Genomic DNA, 22,445 nt, shown 5'->3' on the forward strand with positions numbered 1-22,445 from the left:
CACGCAAGACCAATTGTTTACACTCAAACACTCAGCGCTTACAGTTCGTGCCCTGTAACGCGATTGACTGTCGCGCCTCAAACTAGGACAGCCTTTTTTCCTTTCCCAGGTTTGGCCTGTTGGACGGCCTTTGTGTTAGCTTTCTGCCATGTATTTGAATTGTGGTTACTTAACCAAGTGTTGGGTAACTGCCACCGGAAATACTGTGCCGAGAATGATATAACCGTAAATATTTGTAATATATTATTGGCATAACCAGAACAATTAAAACAAATGTTCCCCTGAAACGTTAGTAACTTATGTATGAATGGCCTGATACAGGCGAGCCTTGTAACTTACTGATGCAGGAAAATGACGCAATGAGAATTTCGTGGCACGAAAACACCTTTTATTTTGATCAAGGGAAGTAACCATGGCAACGTAAAGTCGTAAAATGGGCTCTGGTGGGTCAAAAACAGTTTCTGTTGCGAGTTTTGAACAGACTGCAAGTGGTAAAAATAGACGTAAAGCAAAAGGTAAATACGTTGCATCTCCATTATGCTGCCTATGTCAATCTGCAAACAATAACTCGAAATCTGCTTCAGAAAGTCGAAAAATAAACAGTGAAAGAAGCTTAAGTACAGAAGGTCAAGTTGCGGGAAAAACGACAATCAATTTTATTAAGAAGTATAAGAGACGCAAATCTAAAATTGCAAATAAACTAATTCATCTTGCGTTACAGGTCGCTGTTAAGATACATTATCTGTCGACAAGGAGTCACCATTGACAACGCTATTTCAGATGCTAATATAAAGCTTATTTACGTGAAGAAAAACACCCCCATCGTGCGTGAAGGGGATTCAAGCTCTTGTATATATGTCATTATCGGTAAAAATACCCCCACTCTACCATTGTCATATAGGCTACTGGCAACCTTCACCTATCATATACTATTTATGTGTCGAAGATGGGCAGTGTGAAGTACATCACGTCACTGACTTGTCAGAACATGACGTCCCGTCTGTGAGGCTGCGTAATGGAGACGTTTTTGGACTTCGTTCGGCTCTGTCTGGTGAAGCAGCGTTGGACACAGTCCAAGCAGGAGATAGGTATATATACGTACGTTTTATAGGTTCGCCGAGCTAGTGGTAGACTAAATACCCTGTGACTCTTTATTGTATTTAAAGTATATGAATACTTACGCAGTACCTACGTTGCTGAACTACAAGCTGCACCATTTCGTAAACTCAGTGAGGATTTGTCTCAAGTCACATGGAGTCAAGAAGTTCAAAGGTTTTGGGTTGATGCTTCAACGGAGGGCGGAAAAACGGACTTTGATGATCAACTTAGCTCGTGCTTGCTTTCGGTATTTCCTTAGTTTGTTAATATTTTTAATACTTTATTCTCACGTTTTTTCACTTTCGTGTCTTCTAAAAACTGTCGTAAAACTTACGCTGTGCGTATAACTGAAAACATGCGTGTAAAAGTAACGTTCGACATCGCTTTATTTAGACAACATTATTTCAACTTTGGACGAAAAATGAAATTCGACATTTAATTTCTAATTTGCATTGGGGCCAACTCTGGTGGCTTCCACGAGGAGCAGAGCTTGTGCGACAAGGAGAAGCAGGAACGACCATGTATATTCTTTGCAAGGGAAGGTATAGTACTATGGGAGAAGATAGGACACTTTTGTTACGTAATATCTTAATATCCTAATCGTGTTTTAAACAATGAATTAACAATGGTAATTGGAAGTCGCGAGGATATGGTTTTATATTTAATTGAAAGTTCTTTGTTTACTTTTGAATGAGCCGAGAACATAAAATGAAAATGTGTCCCATCTTCCCCACCATACTATACATTAGTTTGCTTAAATGTATTATAGTACTGTGGGGTAAGAAGGGGTACTGTTAGCACCTGAATCTATTATATCCTGATCGAATTTTGAGCATTTGACAAAGTTATTATTAGGTCGCAGGACTATACGGATGTATAATTCTGTAAATATTCTTTGGTTTCAATGGAACGAGAAAATAGATTGAAAACATGCCCGATCTTACCCTTTCCTAATTTATGTCTATATTTAGTTTTTTCACAGCTTTTAACATTAATTACAGTTTGAGTCTATTAGACAAAATGAGCCAGAAACGAGTTTTGTTACGCGCAAAGAAATTCTCTTTTGTTATCGGAGAAGAAGTTGTGTATAATGAGGGGAAATACACATTCACACTGTTTGCAAACGAGCCTTCTTTTGTGCTACCACTTCCGGCTGGCCTTTTTATAAAACATCAGGTAATTATTAGTAAAAACTAAATACACAATGAGAAAGTGGGTAGATTTATATCAAAAATGTATAGCAGGGTACAGTGGGGAAAGATGGGACATCTTCAGAACATAACTTCCAAATATCCTGATCGTATTTTAAACAATTAACAACGGTCTATGGGTGTCGTGTGAATACGGGTTTATAATTTTTTTAATGTTCTGTGTTTACAACCAAATGGGAAGAAAAACTGCAATAAAATGTATCCTATTTTCCCCCATTCTATAACATATATTGTCAGCATTCGGATGAAACGCAAAATAAGATCGCGAGCTATAGAAGAAAGTGGGATAACATGCTAAAAAGAAAAGCAAAAATTCCAGATAAATATCTTCGTTTCCTTCAGCATGAGGTAAGTTACGCGATCGTTATTTTTGAATGATCACTAAAAGTTTCATCATTTTATTTGCAGGTTCTTCTTGTACAAATGCGCCAGGTAGGTGGATGTATGTACTTAAACGATCAACTATAGACGGAATACCTTCCCTAAGATTCCAGCCGCAGCCGCCATGCATCCAGCTAAAGTGAACGAGCTAATCTTACAAGGAAGGTTTGCGACCCACGGCGCTGGAGAAATTTTGGTTGGCGTTTCAAACTTCGACGTTTATGAAAGGGCGTGGGTTTTCACGTTATTGGGAAAGCTAGAACTCGAATACGAGTCAAAAACAAGAAACTCCAAATCAATGTCACTAGTCAGGCGTAAGAATTATATAACAACTTTAAATACTCTTTGTTTACTACTAAACGGGACGAGAAAATGGAGTTAAAAGGTGTCCCATCTTCCCCCACCCTACTGTAGGCTATATTATTACTGGTCCCTTAAAATGTTAATCAAATTCAAACTTGAATGTGTAGCCTACAGCATAGATAGTATCAGGTACCAAACGACGTTACCTAAACCTTTACTAACAGTGCCCTCGAATGAGAAACCGTTTACTCTTAAAAGCCTAGAAGAGTCTGTGACCCTTTACCTTCCAAGCATTCTAGTTCAGCAGCTCACAGGACAGCAAGCTCCACCACAAAAATTAAGCGCAATGATTCTACACCGACAAAAGCCCCAGGACAGCAAATAAAATATACAATTGACCAGTTCGTTTATTGAAAAAACTTGCGCGACCCGATTCTTATTACAACGTATATTTAGCAGCGAGTCTCTTATCAAGCTTTAAATCTAAACTGACATTGCTGTACATGAAATGATTGTTAAGTTGTCGTATGGTTGTCTTGGCACTTCGGTTAATCAACCATCCTGTTTCACAAGTTCGGCGTATCTCTTTTGAAGTTCGCGTTCACGCTCCACTTGCACACGGTAATCATTTTCCATTGCCTATTATGATCACAGAATGGTGTAAAAGGTATTGGTATGACAGGTGATGTGATTACAATTAGATTTTAAGAGATAAAAGTCAAAAAAGTTCTAGCTGAGTAATGGTTCAGAGTGTGGAGTGAGTTGTTATGTACCAAGAAAACATCGACTTATGGTATCATAATTACCTCTAATCTCTTGGGTATGGCTCCCTTTTCTGCTCGCAGAAGTTCTTGGAATGTGTTCAGCTCAATACGGCTGGAGTATAATTGGTCGATGATCTCAGTGAATTGCTTGATCATGGAGGTGCTACGTTGCTGGTAACCTCCCAGTAAAACCTTAGAAAAAAAATGGTTTTTGACGAAAAGTGAAAATAGCAAACTAATTTTTATGATAAACTACTAGTGATAAAATTGCCCCTAAACGGGTGTTTTATATTTATTTTTATTCTTACTTTAAGTTTCTTTTCTAGCTTAGCAGCTTGTCTTGCTTCTTTCGTCATATGATTTCTATTTGTTTCCAATTGCTTTTCAAGAGCTTCAATTCGATCTTTTTTCGATGCTCTGTTAGCTCGAGTGTAACGATTTTCACTTGGTACGAACAGAACCTAAAAGTAAAAAAGATGAAGTGTTGCTATGGTCTAAGTCTTGCAGTCATCTACTTTAAACCTTTGTTCCTGGATTTTATTTTTTGCCAAACTGAATTCCAACTCCTGTACAAAACTAGGCTATATCGTGTGAAGTTTAAGCAGAAAATAAAGATGATTTTTTTGCTTAAACATCCTATTGGTTACAATGAATTGAAGCGATTGCTGGTGGCATCGTGGCCCACAAACCTAGACAACTGTTCTAGGAAACTTAAAATTGAAGAAACATCAAGCATACTTGATTATAGCAATCTCTCCACACTTTGGTGTAAACATCAAGAGATATATTTCCATGCTGCATCGCTGTTTTCACCACCTCTATCTCTTTGTTGAGCAGATTCTTGGCATCTTCTAACTCTTCAGGTGAGATTTCCTCATATGGATATTTACTCAAATACTGAGTGTGTGCGGACATACTGTTTGCCTCTGTGAAAAAATGGAAAGATATAGGCTTACTCTGTCTTTACAATTTAGCATCTAGTAGGTGCCTTTAAAATTTTAATCTCTTGTCAACAACATTTTTAATTTTTTGTGAATAAATACTATACATCTGCAAAATATAAAAAAAAAAACTTACTCTTTCCTTTTCCTGGAATCTGGTTTGGTGCGGAGTTATTCAAGGCATCATGTCTGGAAATTAACCATATAAATAAAAGACTGTAGAATGAAACTTCCAATACTAAATAACCACTACCACAACACTTACCTCAGCATTGTGACCATCTCTCTTTTAATGGCTTCTTCTGCCTTCTGCAATTCATCCAGTTGTGTAGTGGTTGGTTGTCGTAAAATAGTTTCATTTATCACTGTAGGTCGAGGCAGCTCCTTTCGAACTGATGCGTGTCGCCGTGCTAACTGCTCCGCCAACTCAGCTTCAATAGCAGCCTGTTTATTAAAAAGGGAGTACAATAAAACCCTTTAAAGTTCAGAAACAAAAAAGAACCTACAAATAAAAACAACAAGATTTATATAAACAGTAAACTTTAAACATAAATGTACAGCTGGGAGCATGTTATGAAAAAAAGCCACTAAAATTATTAATGATTTTGTTCTCAAACAGAAATTTTAATTTCCACTTACTTGCTTCCGTGCTTCCACATCTGCAGCATCCTCCACCATATCGCTCCCATCTTTATCATGATGATCACCATCCATTCCATCCTCATTCTCCGGCAACACAATTTCGAAATCGTTTCGTGGGGTTGGTAGTGTGGACAAGGTGGCTCTCAAATTCAAACGCTCCTCCTGCATAAAAACATCAAGTTAATCTCCTGTATTTCGAACGGGAGATTTTCTTAAGTAATTGGATCCACTTGCTTTTACCTTGGGGTTAAATGGAGTCATATCTTCCCGATTGATGTTAAGTTTATCACGTCTTGGTGTGAAACCTGGTGTGCTGGTAATGGATCTTGGTGTTGGCATTGCTGGTGTCATACCATCACTTGTACCAGCCTCTGAAGGTGTTCTGCACAATGAGGTATAATTGTAGTTACACAGACCAGGACAGACTTACTATTTCTCATGCATATATGATACATTATACACATTTAATTCATGCAAAAAATTTACGCAGCGTTTAACCAAAAATAATAAATGTTAAAAGTATTTTTTTGGTAACTAAGTATTCAGAAAACTGCTTTTTAAAAGTAATTTTATAAAGAAAATTGCTCAAAATAAAAAGATTCTGCATCAACCAGTTGAGAATATTACCAATTGTCTCTCACCTGAATGGAGTTGCAATAACTGTGTTTGGTGTTTTGATATCTGGTCTGGCAGGTGTGATGCCAGAGAAGTCAGTATCAACTGGAACGTTTGTTCCACCTTTAAGTGGGGTGTCCACATTAGTGAGGGCCATTACATTCAGTGCTTCTTGCATGACAGTATCCTGGGGAAAATTAACATTTTAATCCATGTTTATAAAATTGACCCACCATGGCACACACCAAAGGCAATAGAAACCAGATATGTAACAAAAAAATTTGACCAATTTTTTAGCTTAGATTTTCTTTTAAGTTATATGTTCTTAATACTCACTGATGATGGCATTGGAGTTCTTGGTGTGCGTAGATTAGACGTGCTTGGTGTTACGCTGTAATCAGCAAGCAGAGAGTCCGATGTTGGAACTCCACTTTCTTCAATTGCTAACTTTGCAGCTTGCCCAACTTTCACTACTTCTTCCAATTCCATGTCAGAAATCTATTAGAAAAGTAAACAAAGAAGTTACAATATTTTCTATTATTGCAATATGATAATCCAAAATTCCACAACCAAGCTAAGTGGACAACAACAAAGATGCACATAGGTTATAGTACACACATCACCGGTAATATTGCATAAGCGACGTTATTACCACTCGGCTTGGCGCCCAGACCCAGTTTGTAGTTAATGCTGAGTAAACTTAAGATTTTACAATTTCACATTGGCGGCACATGTTTAGTAACCATGAACTAACCTGTGGTGAAGGAAGAACAAGCTTGGAACGCTTCTTTGCTGGCTCAGCATTTTTGTTGTTTATAATAGATGCGACATCCTTATCTTTATTCTTCTGTTTGTCCTTTATCTTCTCACGCTCTTCTTTTACTCTTTAAAACAACATTAACAAACTGAAGGTTCCATGAATGCCCTTAGTACATCATTTATTTCATGTTAATGTAAAAAAATCATGTTTGCAATAAAAAAAAAGGGAACAGGATTAAGGACATTGATATTTGAAATCTAAATAATAATCAACCTTGCAAGTTCTTTGTCCAGATGATCTTGCCTCAACCTCTTAAAGTTTGGATCGAGTGGATCAAATACTTCTTCTGCCACATCGTAAAAACCTAAGGCTGGTTTCTTCTCAAATGGGATTTCTGCATTGTAGTCTATCCTTCCTTTCTTCCTGCGCTTTTTACGGATTGCAATTCCTGCAGCTTTAAGTTCTCTACGCTTTTGCAAAGAAGCAAGACGACTGTGAAATAGGTAATCTTATTAAAATCACAATTTACATAAACATACGTCACTTATCTATCCTGTAATTAATGATACAAACCAAACATTTTATTGTGGCAATGAAAAAAAAAGTAAAACTGCGGTTTCTACCAGTCTAAAAAGAAAAATCCGCATAACTATCCAATCAACACACCGTGCTTCTTCCAATTGTTTCTCTCTTGCTTTACGTTTCGCCTTCTTTCCCTGCGTGTTCGCCAATCTCGCTCTTGCCTCACTCAACATCTCATGCTCATCTTCATCCATGTCTACTGGATCAGGGCGAGCAGGTTTGGTTTCAGGAGCAGGATCGATCTCACCGGGTTTGAGCTTCCGAGGATCATCTCCTCCCATCTCATCCTCTTCATTATGAGCTGCTTTATCACTTCAAAAAAATGAACCATAAACTTTTTAACACAAGCAAAACTACCTTCTTTACCCAGCTCTGTACATAACAGCTATAGTTCTTTACAGTAAAAATACCATGGTTACTGTGGTGACGAAATGTTTTAGCTTACAATTTTGAGCCTAAAATAGCTTAACCATACTGTTAGGTGCTCATTTAATTGGGGTGGACCAACCCATGCTACACTCGCCACATTTATCAATGAGGTTTTTTATGTTTAACAACTACTAATACACTTAAAATTTTACTCACAGCAAATACTCATAATGCTCCAAACACTGAGCGGCAGTTCTTCCTATGATGGGAGCAATTGTCCTCCATTGTGTCGGCATCAACTTAGCGAGGTGAAGTAGTTTTTCTTCTTCTTCTCGAGACCACTCTGTCTTCTTGATACTTGGGTCTAACCATTCATACCATCTTGCCTGGAAATAATATAATTATATAACAACAATAACTATTTATATGTAAAATATTTATATATGACAAACAAATAAAAATAAATTTATTTAATGAGATCATCTCAAAAAAATAAAAAGGTTAAACAAAGATAAATATTAAGTAACCAAGTTTAAGTTTATATTTAATTTATTAAATATCGTGAACACCTCGATAAAATTTAAGAACAGTAGATAAAATATTGTGATGTTACCTTGCATTGCTTGGCAGATTTTCGATGCAGAAGTGACGCAATACGTGACCACTGGTTGAGCCCATACTTCATTACAGCAGCCTTCAAAATCTCATCCTTAAATAAAATTGGCAAAAAGTTAAGAAATACATTACTACATAGTTAAATACCCGCATACACTTAAATATTCAATTAACTAAATAATGCCATTAAACTTGCTTATCCCTAAACCATAGATACCCTACACAAATCCAAATAACTGAAAACCCTCATTGATAATCATAAACTAAAGTAAATTTATTTGACATGCAATTGCATATGGTCTTGTTAACTTTTGTTTATTACCTCAGTATTTCTCCATACACCCCCCTTGATGGTAATTCTAGGCATCTTGTGGATTGAATTTATGCAACTATAACTATAAAGCTACCATGCACTGCAGAGAAACAAAATGTCACATTTTCTATTGTCAAAAACATTTCAAAACCAAAAGACATGGAACCATGGAAGATAATTTGAGATTACAGGAGGAAAGTTAAATTTGTCCTAAACTGTATGCAGTTCGATTCAGAAAACATGGCAAAATAATACTAAATTTTGCACCATGTATATCAATTTCAATAGATTTTAAATAAAGCAGGAGTAACACCATACAGAACTGAATTTTGTTGAACAATAAATTTAAAATGACATAACCAGAAAAATTATTTGAAGTTTATAGAATAAATAAGTCTCTGCTAAGTTAGTTTTTTTCTTATTTTTGAAAAAGAATAGAATCTCTTTCGAATTCCAGGCGAGCTTTGTCTGCTGCATCTTGTTTCTGCTGCAGGTACTTCTCTTTGACTTCATTTTCGACTTTTCGTTCTTTTGCTCTTCGCACCGTCAGAGTTTGATTGTGCTTGTAACCATACATCATGCCAAGTGCAAGGAGTGACCATCTTGCAGTTTTGATCAGTGGTGAGACACTAACAGGGGTTGCCATGACTTTGCAAAGAAAAAGTAGATACCCAAAATCAAATATAGGATTCTGCAAGTAAATATTGTACATAGTTAAACATATGAACAGCAGAATCAGTAAACAAAACTTTTCTAACTTGTAGTACTGTAACCAAATTGTCAAACTATATTTTAATATCATTCGTTAACGTTTTTAATCGGCACACACAAGGTACATCGTTTGTTTAAAACTGAAATGCACAAAATGCTAATATTTATACATCACTTCAATCCCCATCACCACACAAGCGTCATATGTACTGGCAACTAAGCATCACAGAAACGCAACATCTTTTCATGCCCTTGAAACCAAACAGTGGAAGAACTGCGTGTGTGTAAAATATCTCCATCTAGCGTCCAAAGAACAAGCATAAAAAGTGCGAACCCCAGCGTTACAAATAGAGCTATAAAATGTTTTTTGTTTTCGTAACACCAAGCCGATTTAACTGTGTATATCCAGTTAAAAGTTTAATCTAGTAATTTTAAAACACGAGTACTGAAGTAGGCTATCCCTAGTTAACACTGGCAACACTGGAAAAATTGCCTTTTTCTCACGGTTTCTAAAATATAAATATTTCCAACACAAGTATGACAGATGAAAGTCCTAACTTTACGTGTATGTGCGCGTTGTAAACGTGTTTTAACAATTGCGTACGGAATACATGTTTGCAATGCCAATGAATAACCATTTATATATATATAAATATGGGTGCCAATTTTAGCCTATTATCAGCATCAACTATATTTTGCCAGCGAATGTTAGCACATGCAGAGAAAACCGGCGTTGGTTCAGTTGAGTTCAGCGTTGATAGGTTCAAAAAGTTATGGGCAGACAGTAAAGCAAACAGCATGTCTTTTGTCGTCGGTTTACCTTCCAGATGTGACAAAAGGTGCACGTTTACCCTGTTTTTGTCTGAAAATTGTTGCAATCTCATTTATTATATTTTGCTTTTTATTGTTTAGAACCCCAGTATCAGTGTTATCGGATGTGTTACACCATTATCTGGCGTGTTTGTGCCAATATTTAATGTTTGAGCATGATAAACTACGACCAAACAAGTGTTTCAATTGACACTGGATCTCGATCAACTGTTGCCAACTTATCTAAATATGGGAACAATAATGGTTTGTGTGGAAACACATCAGAAAGAAATGGGAAAATATCAGATCACTGTATGGATGGGACTTCTATGAGGTAATTAAGCTATTTTTTTTATATTTTTGTATTATTTTGGGCGACATTTCTTATTTATTTATAAAGTTTTACTTTTTTTACCTAGAGGTGTTATAACAACTGTTTTTTGTTACTTTCTGTGTTTTTTTTGTTTATAAATATATTTAGCCTATTTATATTACTGAAAACTTTGTTACCAGCGTAACCAAAGAGACAAAATAAAAAGAAATATATGTATATATATAAACAAATATATATATACTAATATATATATATAATATATATTATATTTATATAATCATTTTGCATTGTATAGTAAATTTTATTTTATTTAATGTTTACCCACTTTTTATCATGCAGTTGTGCGAGTTTGTACGTAGCTTCTTAGGGAGTGAATTACTATGTTTTGTAGTGTGTACTGTCTGCATACTTTGTTTTGATTCACAGTGACCTAATGGTAGAAGATGGTGGTCATGAGAAAGGTGTTATTCATCATACTATCATGCCAGAAGATGATAAGGTTGGTTAGCTTGTAATTCATTGTTCATAGTCTGGTTTTTAGCATGTTTCGGTTTCACAAAATTAATATTAAATGTGTTGTTATGTTGAAGGACGGAAATTTCTTACTCTGTACATCTGAGTTGTTATTGTTTCAGCACAAACATAATAAATAATGCTGTTGATTTGTTGTTAAGACGTTTGTAGATTTGTACCCATGTAAAATTCATTTATTTTATTACTTTAATTCACATTTCCTACTCCATTATGCCTTAATAAATTATTAAGGCTGTTTTAATTGGCTTATTTTATTAATTGATTTAATGCATTCACCTCCAAAACAACTGCTAGGCTTATAACTCAATTATTTAATCAAGCCACCACAAATTATATAATCAAAGTCCAGACCAAGCAGACATTTCAATCAACCATGTACGCTGTTATGACATAAGGATGATGTTTGACACGCATGTCTTTTGTTGACAATTTTAATATCGGAACTATAAGCTTTTAACTACTACAATACAGGAAGTCATGCTTGCATCACTTATTTATGCTGCTGAGGTTCTCCATATTGAAATATTAATTTAATTGTATCTTGTATGTAAAATTGAAGGTTGAAGTTGGTTCCAGTCTGTTAAACTAATCAAACAATGGTCCGAACTGTTTGTTTTGTTTAATAATTTACACCTAAAAACTGTATTTGCCTATTTATTGACTTTGTACCATGTATCCCAAAAAAATAATTAATTTTTTATAATTAAAAGAAGTTAAATCACAAATATTTAAACATTTATATATTGCTGTGCTGTGATAAACTTATTGTATGTGCATCTATGCAGTAAAAACAACTAACTTACTTTCCTCTTGTTTCAGGTGTTTATGACATTTTCTCCATCTGTGGATGTCTGTATGCCCCAAGAGAATGATATTGATGGTGCTACTCTCACTTTTACCAGCACCGACAACCACATGAAGAAAGAAATCAAGAGATTTAAGTGAGTTGACAATTAACTTAACAGTTCAAATATAAGTGCCAATTAAAGCATTTGAAAACGCCTGTGTTGACAGGTGCCTCTACACCGGTTGCAAGCGTGTTTACACCACAGCTGGCAACTTGAAGTCACATCAGAAGACACATAGAGGTGAATACTACTTCATCTGTGATCAGGTTGGCACTTAATTTCACTCTAGCTAAATAAATACATGTTTTCTAGTAAGATTCACTGTAGTAAAATAACAAGTATTTAGGGCTTGGGCTATAGCAAATTCAACCCATGCTTATCTTCACATATTTATTTGTTAAATACCGTTTCCTACGAGTTCATTTAACAATATGTGGTATATCATTCTGTTTATCTTTTAGAAATGAGGATACATGTATATCATCTGTAAATTGAATAAACGTAACCCCCTGGTTGAGAATGAGAAACCTACATTTATACTTAGGTTACAATTACAGTGTATTGCTGCCCTAATGCATAAATTTTTCAGTGCATTAAATTTGTACTGTATTAAAATTAACAAATACTGTATAATACAGCTATTATTTATAAAAACTTTTTCTTTTAAAGCTTGTTTGTATTTAGTATGGTGGCTACTGGTTATCGTTGAAGTATTTTACCTACCTAGCTGTTATCATTGCACACAGGATGGTTGTGGGAAAGCGTTTCTTACTAGCTACAGTTTAAAAGTCCACGTACGTGTTCATACGAAGGAACGACCTTACCGATGTAGTGACCAAGATTGTGAAAAGTCATTTAACACATTATACAGGTGGATGTTGTGAATTTGTGATACTATGTTTTGTGATTATTTTGTATTAATCTATGCATAGAAGCTTAGTTCGGTGTGTGTTCTAACAATCCAAGCAAAAGTATGTTTTAAAATAAATGGTTTGAGATTTTGACCCTTCAGAGCAATCCATTTGGCTACAGTATACTTGAGTTAAACATATTACAGTTTACTTCAAGGCTGTGATTTAAAACCTTTTGTTTGGCAGGTTAAAGGCTCACCAGAGAATCCACAACGGGAAAACTTTCAACTGTAGTTCGGAAGGCTGCACAAAATTCTTTACTACACTAAGTGATTTGAAAAAACATTACCGAACCCACACAGGGGAGAGACCATTCAAGTAATTCAGTAATAACAAACCCAACTCTGACATGTACTAACACATACAGTAACTAAATAAATACACACATTATCGCACACTTGAACAGGTTAAATTTTAATATAGTTGTTCAGACCAGATAGCTAACATTTTCAGTGTTCATAGTTCAGTGTTTGTCTTTCTTATATTAATGTGCATGACCTCTTATATTTTATATAACAGATACTCTTACAATAATCACACACCAGCATTATAAATTTTTAATATATATATATAGGTTTGCTAAAACATAAAAAAATATGTTTTATTGTAATTTCTGCATGTTATTTTATTTTGTACATTTTGATTTTAGGTTTACGAACAGATATACTTATCTACTGATATAGTTACATATATGAGCCAAGACTACAAACAAGTAGAGCTACCATAATCTTTCAAGTTAATGAATATTTTCTTCAACCAGATGTAACATTCCAGAATGTTCCAAATCTTTCACAGTGAGCCACCACCTAAAGTCACATATACGAACACACACAGGTAGAAACCTCCTTATCATAATCCACCTGACTCAATTAAGCTTCCTATATATATTGATCGAGTTTGCAATGATTGATTCCTGGAAACAGAAGGGAATTCTCCTTTATAGGAAACCTTGTTTGTTGGCTTACTTACCACACACTGCAGCAGTATTATCGTGCAGTTATCTGGAATATAAAATATAACTATTATAGAAAATTAGGGTTTTTTTACTGAAATAGTTTAGATTAAGGCACCATGTTGGTTTTTGGGTAGCTAAAGTTGTTTTACATACTTGGAACTAAAGTTTTATATTGTTGATTTAGTTGAAGTCTCCTTTGCATAGTTGTATATCTTATAAAATAGTTTGTAAAGTCTGCTAGTGAAAAAATAATCACAATTTTTGTTTAAAACACCTATTTTTTTTTCTAAAAAAATATAACAATTGTTGCTGAATCCAGGTGAAAAGCCATTTGTCTGTGAGGAAGGAGGATGTACGAAAGCATATGCAGCACAACACAGCTTGAAGCAACATAAGTCAAAAGATCATTCCAATAATGATATGATAGCTCCAACACAACAAGTTAATTTTGACTTGGTAAGTAGCATATATTTCTTTATAGAAATAAGGTTGGATTTTTGAACTTCCTAGTTCCTACAATTGTCTGTTTTTGTACTTTGTTGCTGTAGCTTATTTGGTTGATAAAGTTATTTATTATAATTTATTTGCTTATTTTGGGCCTTATTTAAAAAACAATTTTCTATCAATAAAACATTTTTTTATAGTTACAATTTACTGCTAAATGTAAATCTGGTTAAAATTTTGAAAAGAGGTTGCTTTTATTATAACTAATAAAAAGTGTGTTTTATTATTCCCATAACAGTAATTAAAATCTTATCGCACCACAGACCACAATTGTTTGATATAAGCCTCTTATATGTCTAACATATATGTATATATACTTTAATATAATTCATGTATTAACCCAATGCATTTTATATCTGTTGTTCAGGATAAAGCAGCTGAGATGTTGCTTGGTGCAGCAGATTCACTCAGTCAAGCTGATCTTGTAGGTGACATATTAGCATCATCATCAAACCAGGTAGAATTACTTATTTAACCGATACACTGATACTTGAGAGTTTTTTAACTGAAGCTGCTTATGACTATAAATTTGTCGATTTAATTTGAAGTGGTTGGCCAACTGTGGCTTATATTTAAAGTCCCATGGCAAACCAAAGATCTCACCCACATATATTATAAAATACGGATTGCACATATTTTCTTTACAAAGATTTTTAATACAGGTTTATGATTCGGGCATTTGTAACAATTTAATATTAAATATGTTGTACATTTGTTTTAAAAAATGGCATTTGCAATTGTAATAAGTAGTATTTTTTGTTTAAAAAAATTGTTTTTATTTTTTTTGTTTTCTAGTTAAGCTGCAGCCAGCCACCAACACAACATAACGCTCCAGTTGAAAATTACCAAAACCCTGTAGTCAATAATCACCATCAACCAAGAGGTTTTCTGTTATTATGCAATTCTATATTTTTATAACAGTTTAAAAATTTTAAGTATGGGTGTGTCAAAATAAACCTGAACTTAAAAGTTGCTAGAATGTAACATAGTTTGAAGTGAGTGTTTTCTTAAATGAAATGCCTAATTTTGACTAAACAAATTAGCCTAATGTAATACACCCAATTAAAAAGTGTTACATTAGGAAAAAAACTTTTCACTGCTAAATTTGGGTAAATGGAGGCAAACTGCCCAATGGTCTTTTTATATCTTTGTACGCAGTTGTTATTCTGGAAAGAAAGAAATAAGACACAACCAAAAGATAAAGATAAAAGCAATACTTCAGCAGATTTCTAGATGACATTTAAATTTTGTTGTTAAAAAACTTTGCAGACCTATGCTGTCATCAACCATCTAATGATCAACATAAGGAAGAGAACGAAAACTTGGAACAAGAAGAAATTTCCACTCTAACTCAAGCTGCAATGAAAGTGCTATCAGGTAGATCCTAATTAGCATTTCTATTCACTCCTAACCCCTAACCCTAATGCCCATCTAAACATTGTGATTAAATTTAAAATATTTTACCTTGTAACTTGCCCTGTTTACTCTGACACTGCTTTCACTACTGTGTTGTTTACTGACCACCGCAAATCTGATTATAAATTACGATTATTTCTGCAGAAAACAAGTTCCAGGGTGTTCCTATAGTCATCATTAAAAAAGAAACACGAGAAGTTTGTCACTGTCCTTGTAAAGCTGACGGCGGTACCGCAAGCGTGCCCGAAACCTCTTCCAGGGTTATAGTAGTTGATAATGTTAGTAATATACCTGACCAACAGACTCTTAACCCTGACATGAATGAGGTGCAGAGTCATTACACCATGCCAGGCTCATCCATGCAAGAGACTTATTACAACCCTGCCGCGCAACCTGTCAACAACTTCCAAATGTCGGACTTAACAGTTGAACAAGCCACGAACCCCTATCCCTACAAAGTACACAAGGAGCATGAAACGGCTGAAAGTGTCTTCAGAGATTCTAACGATGCAATGATGGAAATGTTTGAATCCCTACCTGACATGCAGAACTGAAACCTTGTTGTGATAACAACAACTCCCTCCAGTGCGTAACACTTGGTTGTGGTAACACGGTGAACCTGGAACAACATCCCAACTTCTCTGCTTCCAAATTTCCTGCCACTTCAGCCAGTTAAACAGCAACAGCATTATTTCCAAACATTTTCACTTTCCTTATAAATGGCAATAAAGTACCAAACACATTCTTCTTCTTTTCTTGTTTTTCTTTACTTTAACCAATCTCTTGTTCTTTTGAAAATTTACAAATACCATGATAATAGAACCACCTGCAACTTCAAGGTATCACTTCCTCCCTCCCTCTCGTACGACCTAAAGCTTTGTCTTCCAGGACAAGATACTTATTCTTCATAACCTGAAGTAGAATACCTCCGTTAAGAGGTGAACATGTAGTAGAATTTTCTTGCACTTTATCATACCAATTAAAGTGCCTCTACTGTAACCTCTTATAGATGAAGTTAAAAACAAATATTTCACATTCTTACAAATATTTTTCACAAAACTTGGTGCTATAGAAATATTGAAATAATTTCACAGCTTTTGTCAGTATCGTTTTCGTATCACAACAGCTGTAGGATTTATTCAGAAATTTTAATTTTTTTCGCAAATTCGTTAACAAAAAATCCTATTTATCTAAACAAAGCTTTTCACAGCAATTTTATTTATAACACGAAAATAATACTATCTAAGGTATTTTGATACTACCACATATCACACCGCATTCTAAACAACAGCTTTCATCATCAAACAGAGCTGAAATTTCTTAAATCATTTAAAATTATGTTGATACTGTTCATGTGCCATTTTCCATATTTTCACGCTAGAACACCATGTGTTTAATCTATACACGGTTCGTTGTTTGCCTCCTCCATTTTTTCACATACTAAATTAGACTTCTATCCAATTGTTACACAACTTTTGACCAACAAATGTTAATAATCTAGATCAAATTTTTGAAAATTAGCTGATACCAATCAAATGTTTGAAAATTAGCTGATACTAATTGTTTAGAAAAACATTGCGTATTGTGTTGCTTTAATACTATTGAAAAGTGAGAATTTGAATTTGTGTAATGCACCAAAATAATTATTGGTTTTCAACGCCCCATTTTTATCAAAATTTATTATAAAATTATTTTCGTTTTCACTCTTATTTTACAGGTACATCGACTGTGGAAGTAAAGACTTATATAAACAATTAATGCACATTTTCTGTTCTTTTGTAAAACTATGGATATGCCTACATCCAAATTTTCATGAACATAACCTGTTCAACTTTATTACACCTTTGAGTTCCATATTTTACATTTTTTATTGCACAATTTTAAACTACAAATATTCTTTGTACAGCGTCACCAGCTCTGCTTCATGCATCAGTGTCATTAAAGTTGTAGTTTGGGTTTTCTATTGCAACTGAACTATCCTCTTTTGAGTAGAGAGATTTCTGATCACCCTATAGTATCAAAAAATGAATGAAGATATTTTGAACAATTAGTAGTAAAATTTAACAGTAAGAATAATTCAGTGGCATGTTTGTTGTAATAACTTTAATTTAGATTCTTCTGCATTATTCATACCTATTTATTGAATATCTGCCTAGGATCGATTGACTTGAGTGAAATTTCAACAGATTTCTTGAAATAGCAGACATAAATCAGCAATCCAAAAACACAAGCACAGAGGAGAGAAACAATCACAGCTGAAAATGAGATCAATTTAAGTTTGTTCACATATATATAAATATATAGCTCAGTAAATATTTCCAAAGAGAAGATTGTCAGATTGTTTGTAAGCAGGTTGGAATTGGAAAGTGGAAATATAAGGAGTTGTGACTTTGACAGGTTTGACTTTTTGAAGATAAAAACTACTTGTTATTATGCTGGGCCAAGCTCTGTAGGTATACCGTCTGTGTGATCAACTATGATTCATCGTATACAGTAATATTCCCAACTAACCAGAAATATTTTTACCTGCAGCTATTACTCCACCACTTGTACCACCAGTTGATGGTGGAACTGGAGCTACTTGTGTAGTGCAGTCTGGTCCTCCATATCCAGATATACATTTACACTTGCCCTGTAAATAAGCTAGTATGATACTGCAGACTTAATGATGTAATAAATACAAATAGAACAGTAAATACTAACTGATTTGCAAGATCCTCCATTCTTACAGGATGACATCAATGAACCACAGTAACAAGCACCATCCTGAGTATCACATTGACTTGGGCAGGTGGAAGGACATCTCTTCAAACAATCTGGTCCCCACGTACCAGAACTACATGCTGCCAATGAATCAAATGTTTGAAAAAATTAAAAAAAAGTAAACATTTTTTTCGTTTACTGTATTATGTGCTGTATGGTGTAACTTAAATATCTAATCATGGATATTCTCTTACTTTGATTGCAGTATTTTCCTCCCAATCCTGATGAACAAATGCACATTCCATTCACAATATCACACATGCTAAAGATAGGACAATATGTGGGACATTGTTGCACACATCCAACACCCCAGTATCCACTTTCACAAGCTAAAAATACAATAATTAATCAATAGGTACAGGTTAAAAAAACAATCAAGTTTACCTAAGTCACAGTTTGAACCAGTCCACCCAGCAGGACATAAACAATTTCCGGTTGCAACATCGCACGATACACCAGCCCCAGAACAGTCGCATAACTGAGTGCAACCGTAACCAAAATGTCCGGATGCACAAGGTTGATTACATCTGTGTTACAACCCAGTAAACACCACTAAAAAGCACTCAAAGAATTCTTTTAAATACGCACGTGGAACCAATGTACCCAGGAGCACAAATGCAAGCACCAGTTTTGGGGTCACAGTCTGCACCATTCAAGCAGGAGCATGTGAACTGACAGTTCTTACCATACTTTCCAGAATCACAAGCTATGTGAACAATGGTACCAATTATGGAAACACTATATTAGATTAATCCTTAAACACTATAGAGTTAATCCTTACCTTGGTCACATAACTGTCCAGTATAACCTTCCACACAAGTACATGATCCTGTGTGTGGATCGCATCCGGAAGAGAACTGGGAGCAAAGGCACTGATTTTGACAATTTAAACCCCATGAACCAGCTGGGCAAGCTGAAATATAATCTTTGTGAATAAATTAAATGTTTTGAGGTTTAGATAAAAGAAAAAAATGATCTATTGTGTCACGTTTTACGTTCGTTAAACCGTCGCAGAGACTACCAATCACACGTTGTCAGATGGAGCTGTCGAACGTTGCAGACATATCAGCGTGAACCTTATCGAGACTATTGTTGAACGTATTAAATGGTGCCGTTCATTCGTTGTGTTAATTGTTGCCCCATTGTCACGGTCTATATTGTAATTATCGCCCCTTTTCTTTATTGAAGAAGAACGTTAAACGTTCTTAAATTTGCCCTATAAAAAACGCAGTCATCGATGTAACATGAGTATTCAATAAAACTGGGTATTCCTTAATTTGTGAGATTCGGCTAACCTGGAAGATATAGAACTCATCCGTATTAACGTGACATATTGCATGTTTATTTTAGAAGGGATTTTGTTGCACCTCGTGCATGATTCTAATTAGAATTGGCGACCACACATAAACATGTGCTTTGTGTATAAAGGTTCAAGCGTTATTGTGACTGAGGAGACATATGTCAGATGAAAGACATTGCAGCATTGATCTACTGTTACCAAGAACTAGATGCGAGGTTCCTTATTTCAATTCTTAACCTAACATACAGTAACAGTAATCACATCTTCCAATTAAAACTCACTTTGAGTACAGGTTGTTCCTGTGTAACCAGCATCACAGAGACATGATCCATCATATGGGTCACATATAGACTTGCTTATATCACAAGTGCACTGATATTGACAATCAACGCCATATTTTCCTGGTACGCACTGTGATTCGCACAGTTCTATAGTAAAAATACAGAAGTGAATTTACAGTTTAAATATCTATAGATCAATTTATTGTATGAATGTACGAATAAATGAATGAAACTTACTTTATCCTCGCCTGGCCAGAAAACGACAGTCGTTATCACACGAATTTAATACATTTTGCCAGCTTACGAGTTACCATGTATGTTACTTTGTGGGTGGTATAATACAATCTGACTCACCTCCTGTGAAACCAGCAGCACAGGAACAAACTCCAGTCACTCCATTGCAAGAACTGCTCTGGCCAGATATGCACTGGCACTGACCAGCACAGTCTGGACCATAGAATCCTGCATCACACTAAAACAAACATTGACTAAGTTATTTTTGTCGCATAATAGAGTGCAAATAAAGTTCATACCGGTTTAGAGCAGTCTGATCCAATATAACCTGACAAACATTCACATGTTCCATCAATAGGGCTGCATGACCCTCCGTTTTTGCAATTTACACTGTTTTAAACCAACCAAACAGTGTTACATAACTTAATTTGTAATTAACACAACCATAAATATACGTACGTGCATGTATACTGGCAATTTTGTCCATATGTACCGGATGAACAAGTACGATCACAATATGGTGGTGCATAGCCAGGAAGACACAGACAAGCTCCTGTTTCTGCATCACATCCACCTGCAGCATTGCTTCCACAAGCAGGACAGGTGTAAGCACAACTCTCACCAAACTTGTTCACCTGGGATAATTATTATTTGGGTAAATTAGAACTACAGACACATCACCTTTCATATATAAAGTAACAATTGTGCTTAAAGTTATAACTGATACGGTGAATTACGAATTTTATGTTGCTGGATTCATATTTACGTCAGATTGCATGAAATTATAAAATAGTTCCGACTCGACCTATCAACTTACTGGACAAGAGCTCGTACAATATGTTCCTGTATATCCAGGAAGACAGATGCATGCTCCATTAACTGGATCACACACTCCATGTTGTGCATTACAGTTGCAAACACTTATGCAATTTTTACCATATTTTCCTAAAAGCAATGTTCTCTCACATATGTTGTTTTAAACACCCCAAAAACAAAATGTTGTCTATTGCATATCTTTGTAAATATTTATATTTTATTAACTGCATGTGCTAACTTAACAATATTTTTTTGATTACTGTTTTATTTAATTTTATTCTTTCATACCATCAGGGCAAGGTTGATTGCAGATACTTCCAGTAAACCCTGCATTGCATGAGCAACTCCCATCTACAGGGTTGCATGTTCCTTCAGCACACTGACACACATTGATGCAGTTGCTGCCATAGAAACCGGTAGAGCACAGTAATTGGCAGTTAGTGCCCTGGAAGCCAGGCATACAAGTGCACACTCCGTTAGTCTGCAAATGAAAGTTAAAACATTTTCTAACAAAGGTAAGATAAATGTAACGTCAGATGAATTACAGGGTCACATGATCCACCATTCAAGCACTGGCATGTTGAAGTGCAATCTTTTCCATATTTTCCACTTGGGCAAATACTTTCACACTTCAATCCATTATATCCAACAGGGCAGTCACATGATCCATCTGATAAACATATTCCTTGATTGACGCAGTTACATCCTGTTCCTGCACATTGACCATTGGAACACTGCACAGAAAAAATATGTCAAAGTGTATTATATATCCTGTAACAAGCATATAGGCTACATTGTGGTTTATACACCTGAACACTACATGGTACAAATAATTTTGTATATAAAAAACATTACGTCAGTTTCACACAAAGAGCCAGAAAATCCATTTTTGCAAAGACATGCGCCTGTTTCTGGATTGCACTGCATAGTATTAGTTTCCACACACAGACAAGGATTAGCACAGTCTGCTCCCCAATGCTGGGGGTCACATGCTGTTTCACAACCAGTTCCAACATAACCTGGCTGTAAACAAAAATGTGGTTACTTAATCTATATTTCCTTTTCTTCTAACTTACTTGTGATGTAGGTCACATTGCATATATGGAGACTTACCTTGCAGTTGCAAATCCCTATCACTGGATCACAGGAATCAACATGAATGGTACACCCGCATAATTGAGTACAACCATCTCCGTAATAGTTGTCCGGACAAGTCTGTGAACACTGTAGACCAATAAAACCTGGAGGGCAACTTTGACATTCTCCTGTGATAGGGTCGCATGTTTCACTCTGACAGGAGCATACAGATGAACATCCATCGCCTGCAATGTAAACAAATGTTCAACCAGTATTTCACATAAAACAATAAACTGTATATACCAAAGGTTCCAGGTGGGCATACTGTGTGACACTGTAATCCTGAATAACCGGGTT

General features: G+C 35.2%; 4 protein-coding genes across 4 annotated transcripts; 2 read left to right on the forward strand and 2 right to left on the reverse strand.

The window, feature by feature from the left end:
* The first annotated feature begins 36 nt into the window (after positions 1 to 36).
* Positions 37 to 3,378, forward strand: LOC108950074. Its single transcript, XM_018814826.2, has 11 exons — positions 37 to 515; positions 585 to 666; positions 722 to 867; positions 947 to 1,088; positions 1,186 to 1,345; positions 1,492 to 1,640; positions 2,100 to 2,274; positions 2,547 to 2,657; positions 2,718 to 2,741; positions 2,797 to 3,004; positions 3,218 to 3,378. Exons 1-11 carry the CDS (start codon positions 434 to 436, stop codon positions 3,376 to 3,378), a joined length of 1,440 nt encoding a protein of 479 aa, XP_018670371.2. The 5' UTR covers positions 37 to 433.
* Positions 3,379 to 3,382: 4 nt separating this feature from the next.
* LOC100186894 (cell division cycle 5-like protein) lies at positions 3,383 to 9,306 on the reverse strand. Its single transcript, XM_004225495.4, has 16 exons — positions 8,604 to 9,306; positions 8,280 to 8,375; positions 7,883 to 8,052; positions 7,382 to 7,609; positions 6,989 to 7,207; positions 6,710 to 6,839; positions 6,292 to 6,453; positions 5,982 to 6,142; positions 5,581 to 5,722; positions 5,338 to 5,502; positions 4,964 to 5,142; positions 4,835 to 4,887; positions 4,496 to 4,683; positions 4,066 to 4,218; positions 3,800 to 3,949; positions 3,383 to 3,632 (listed from the first exon to the last, which is right to left on the reverse strand). The coding sequence occupies exons 1-16, from the start codon at positions 8,646 to 8,648 to the stop codon at positions 3,546 to 3,548; spliced, it is 2,328 nt and encodes a 775-aa protein (XP_004225543.1). The 5' UTR covers positions 8,649 to 9,306; the 3' UTR covers positions 3,383 to 3,545.
* Positions 9,307 to 10,231: 925 nt separating this feature from the next.
* zf(c2h2)-141 (zinc finger protein (C2H2)-141) lies at positions 10,232 to 17,586 on the forward strand. The gene is given in 13 exon segments (NM_001128888.1): positions 10,232 to 10,449; positions 10,876 to 10,948; positions 11,803 to 11,924; positions 11,998 to 12,097; positions 12,578 to 12,702; positions 12,929 to 13,060; positions 13,503 to 13,576; positions 14,017 to 14,153; positions 14,569 to 14,658; positions 14,997 to 15,084; positions 15,471 to 15,578; positions 15,762 to 16,167; positions 16,170 to 17,586. Coding segments are annotated over 13 exon segments (1,737 nt in total). The 5' UTR covers positions 10,232 to 10,291; the 3' UTR covers positions 16,294 to 17,586.
* Positions 16,965 to 22,188, reverse strand: LOC101243226 (multiple epidermal growth factor-like domains protein 11). Its single transcript, XM_018817548.2, is given in 16 exon segments — positions 16,965 to 17,626; positions 17,751 to 17,872; positions 18,144 to 18,249; positions 18,321 to 18,460; positions 18,575 to 18,709; positions 18,765 to 18,907; positions 18,969 to 19,086; positions 19,162 to 19,293; positions 19,962 to 20,108; positions 20,316 to 20,433; positions 20,495 to 20,585; positions 20,655 to 20,830; positions 21,013 to 21,140; positions 21,300 to 21,531; positions 21,533 to 21,745; positions 21,867 to 22,188. Coding segments are annotated over 15 exon segments (2,073 nt in total). The 5' UTR covers positions 21,939 to 22,188; the 3' UTR covers positions 16,965 to 17,626.
* Positions 22,189 to 22,445: the final 257 nt, after the last annotated feature.

Source organism: Ciona intestinalis, chromosome 1 (assembly GCF_000224145.3).
Source record: "Ciona intestinalis chromosome 1, KH, whole genome shotgun sequence".
In the NCBI taxonomy this organism is placed as follows: Eukaryota; Metazoa; Chordata; class Ascidiacea; order Phlebobranchia; family Cionidae; genus Ciona; species Ciona intestinalis.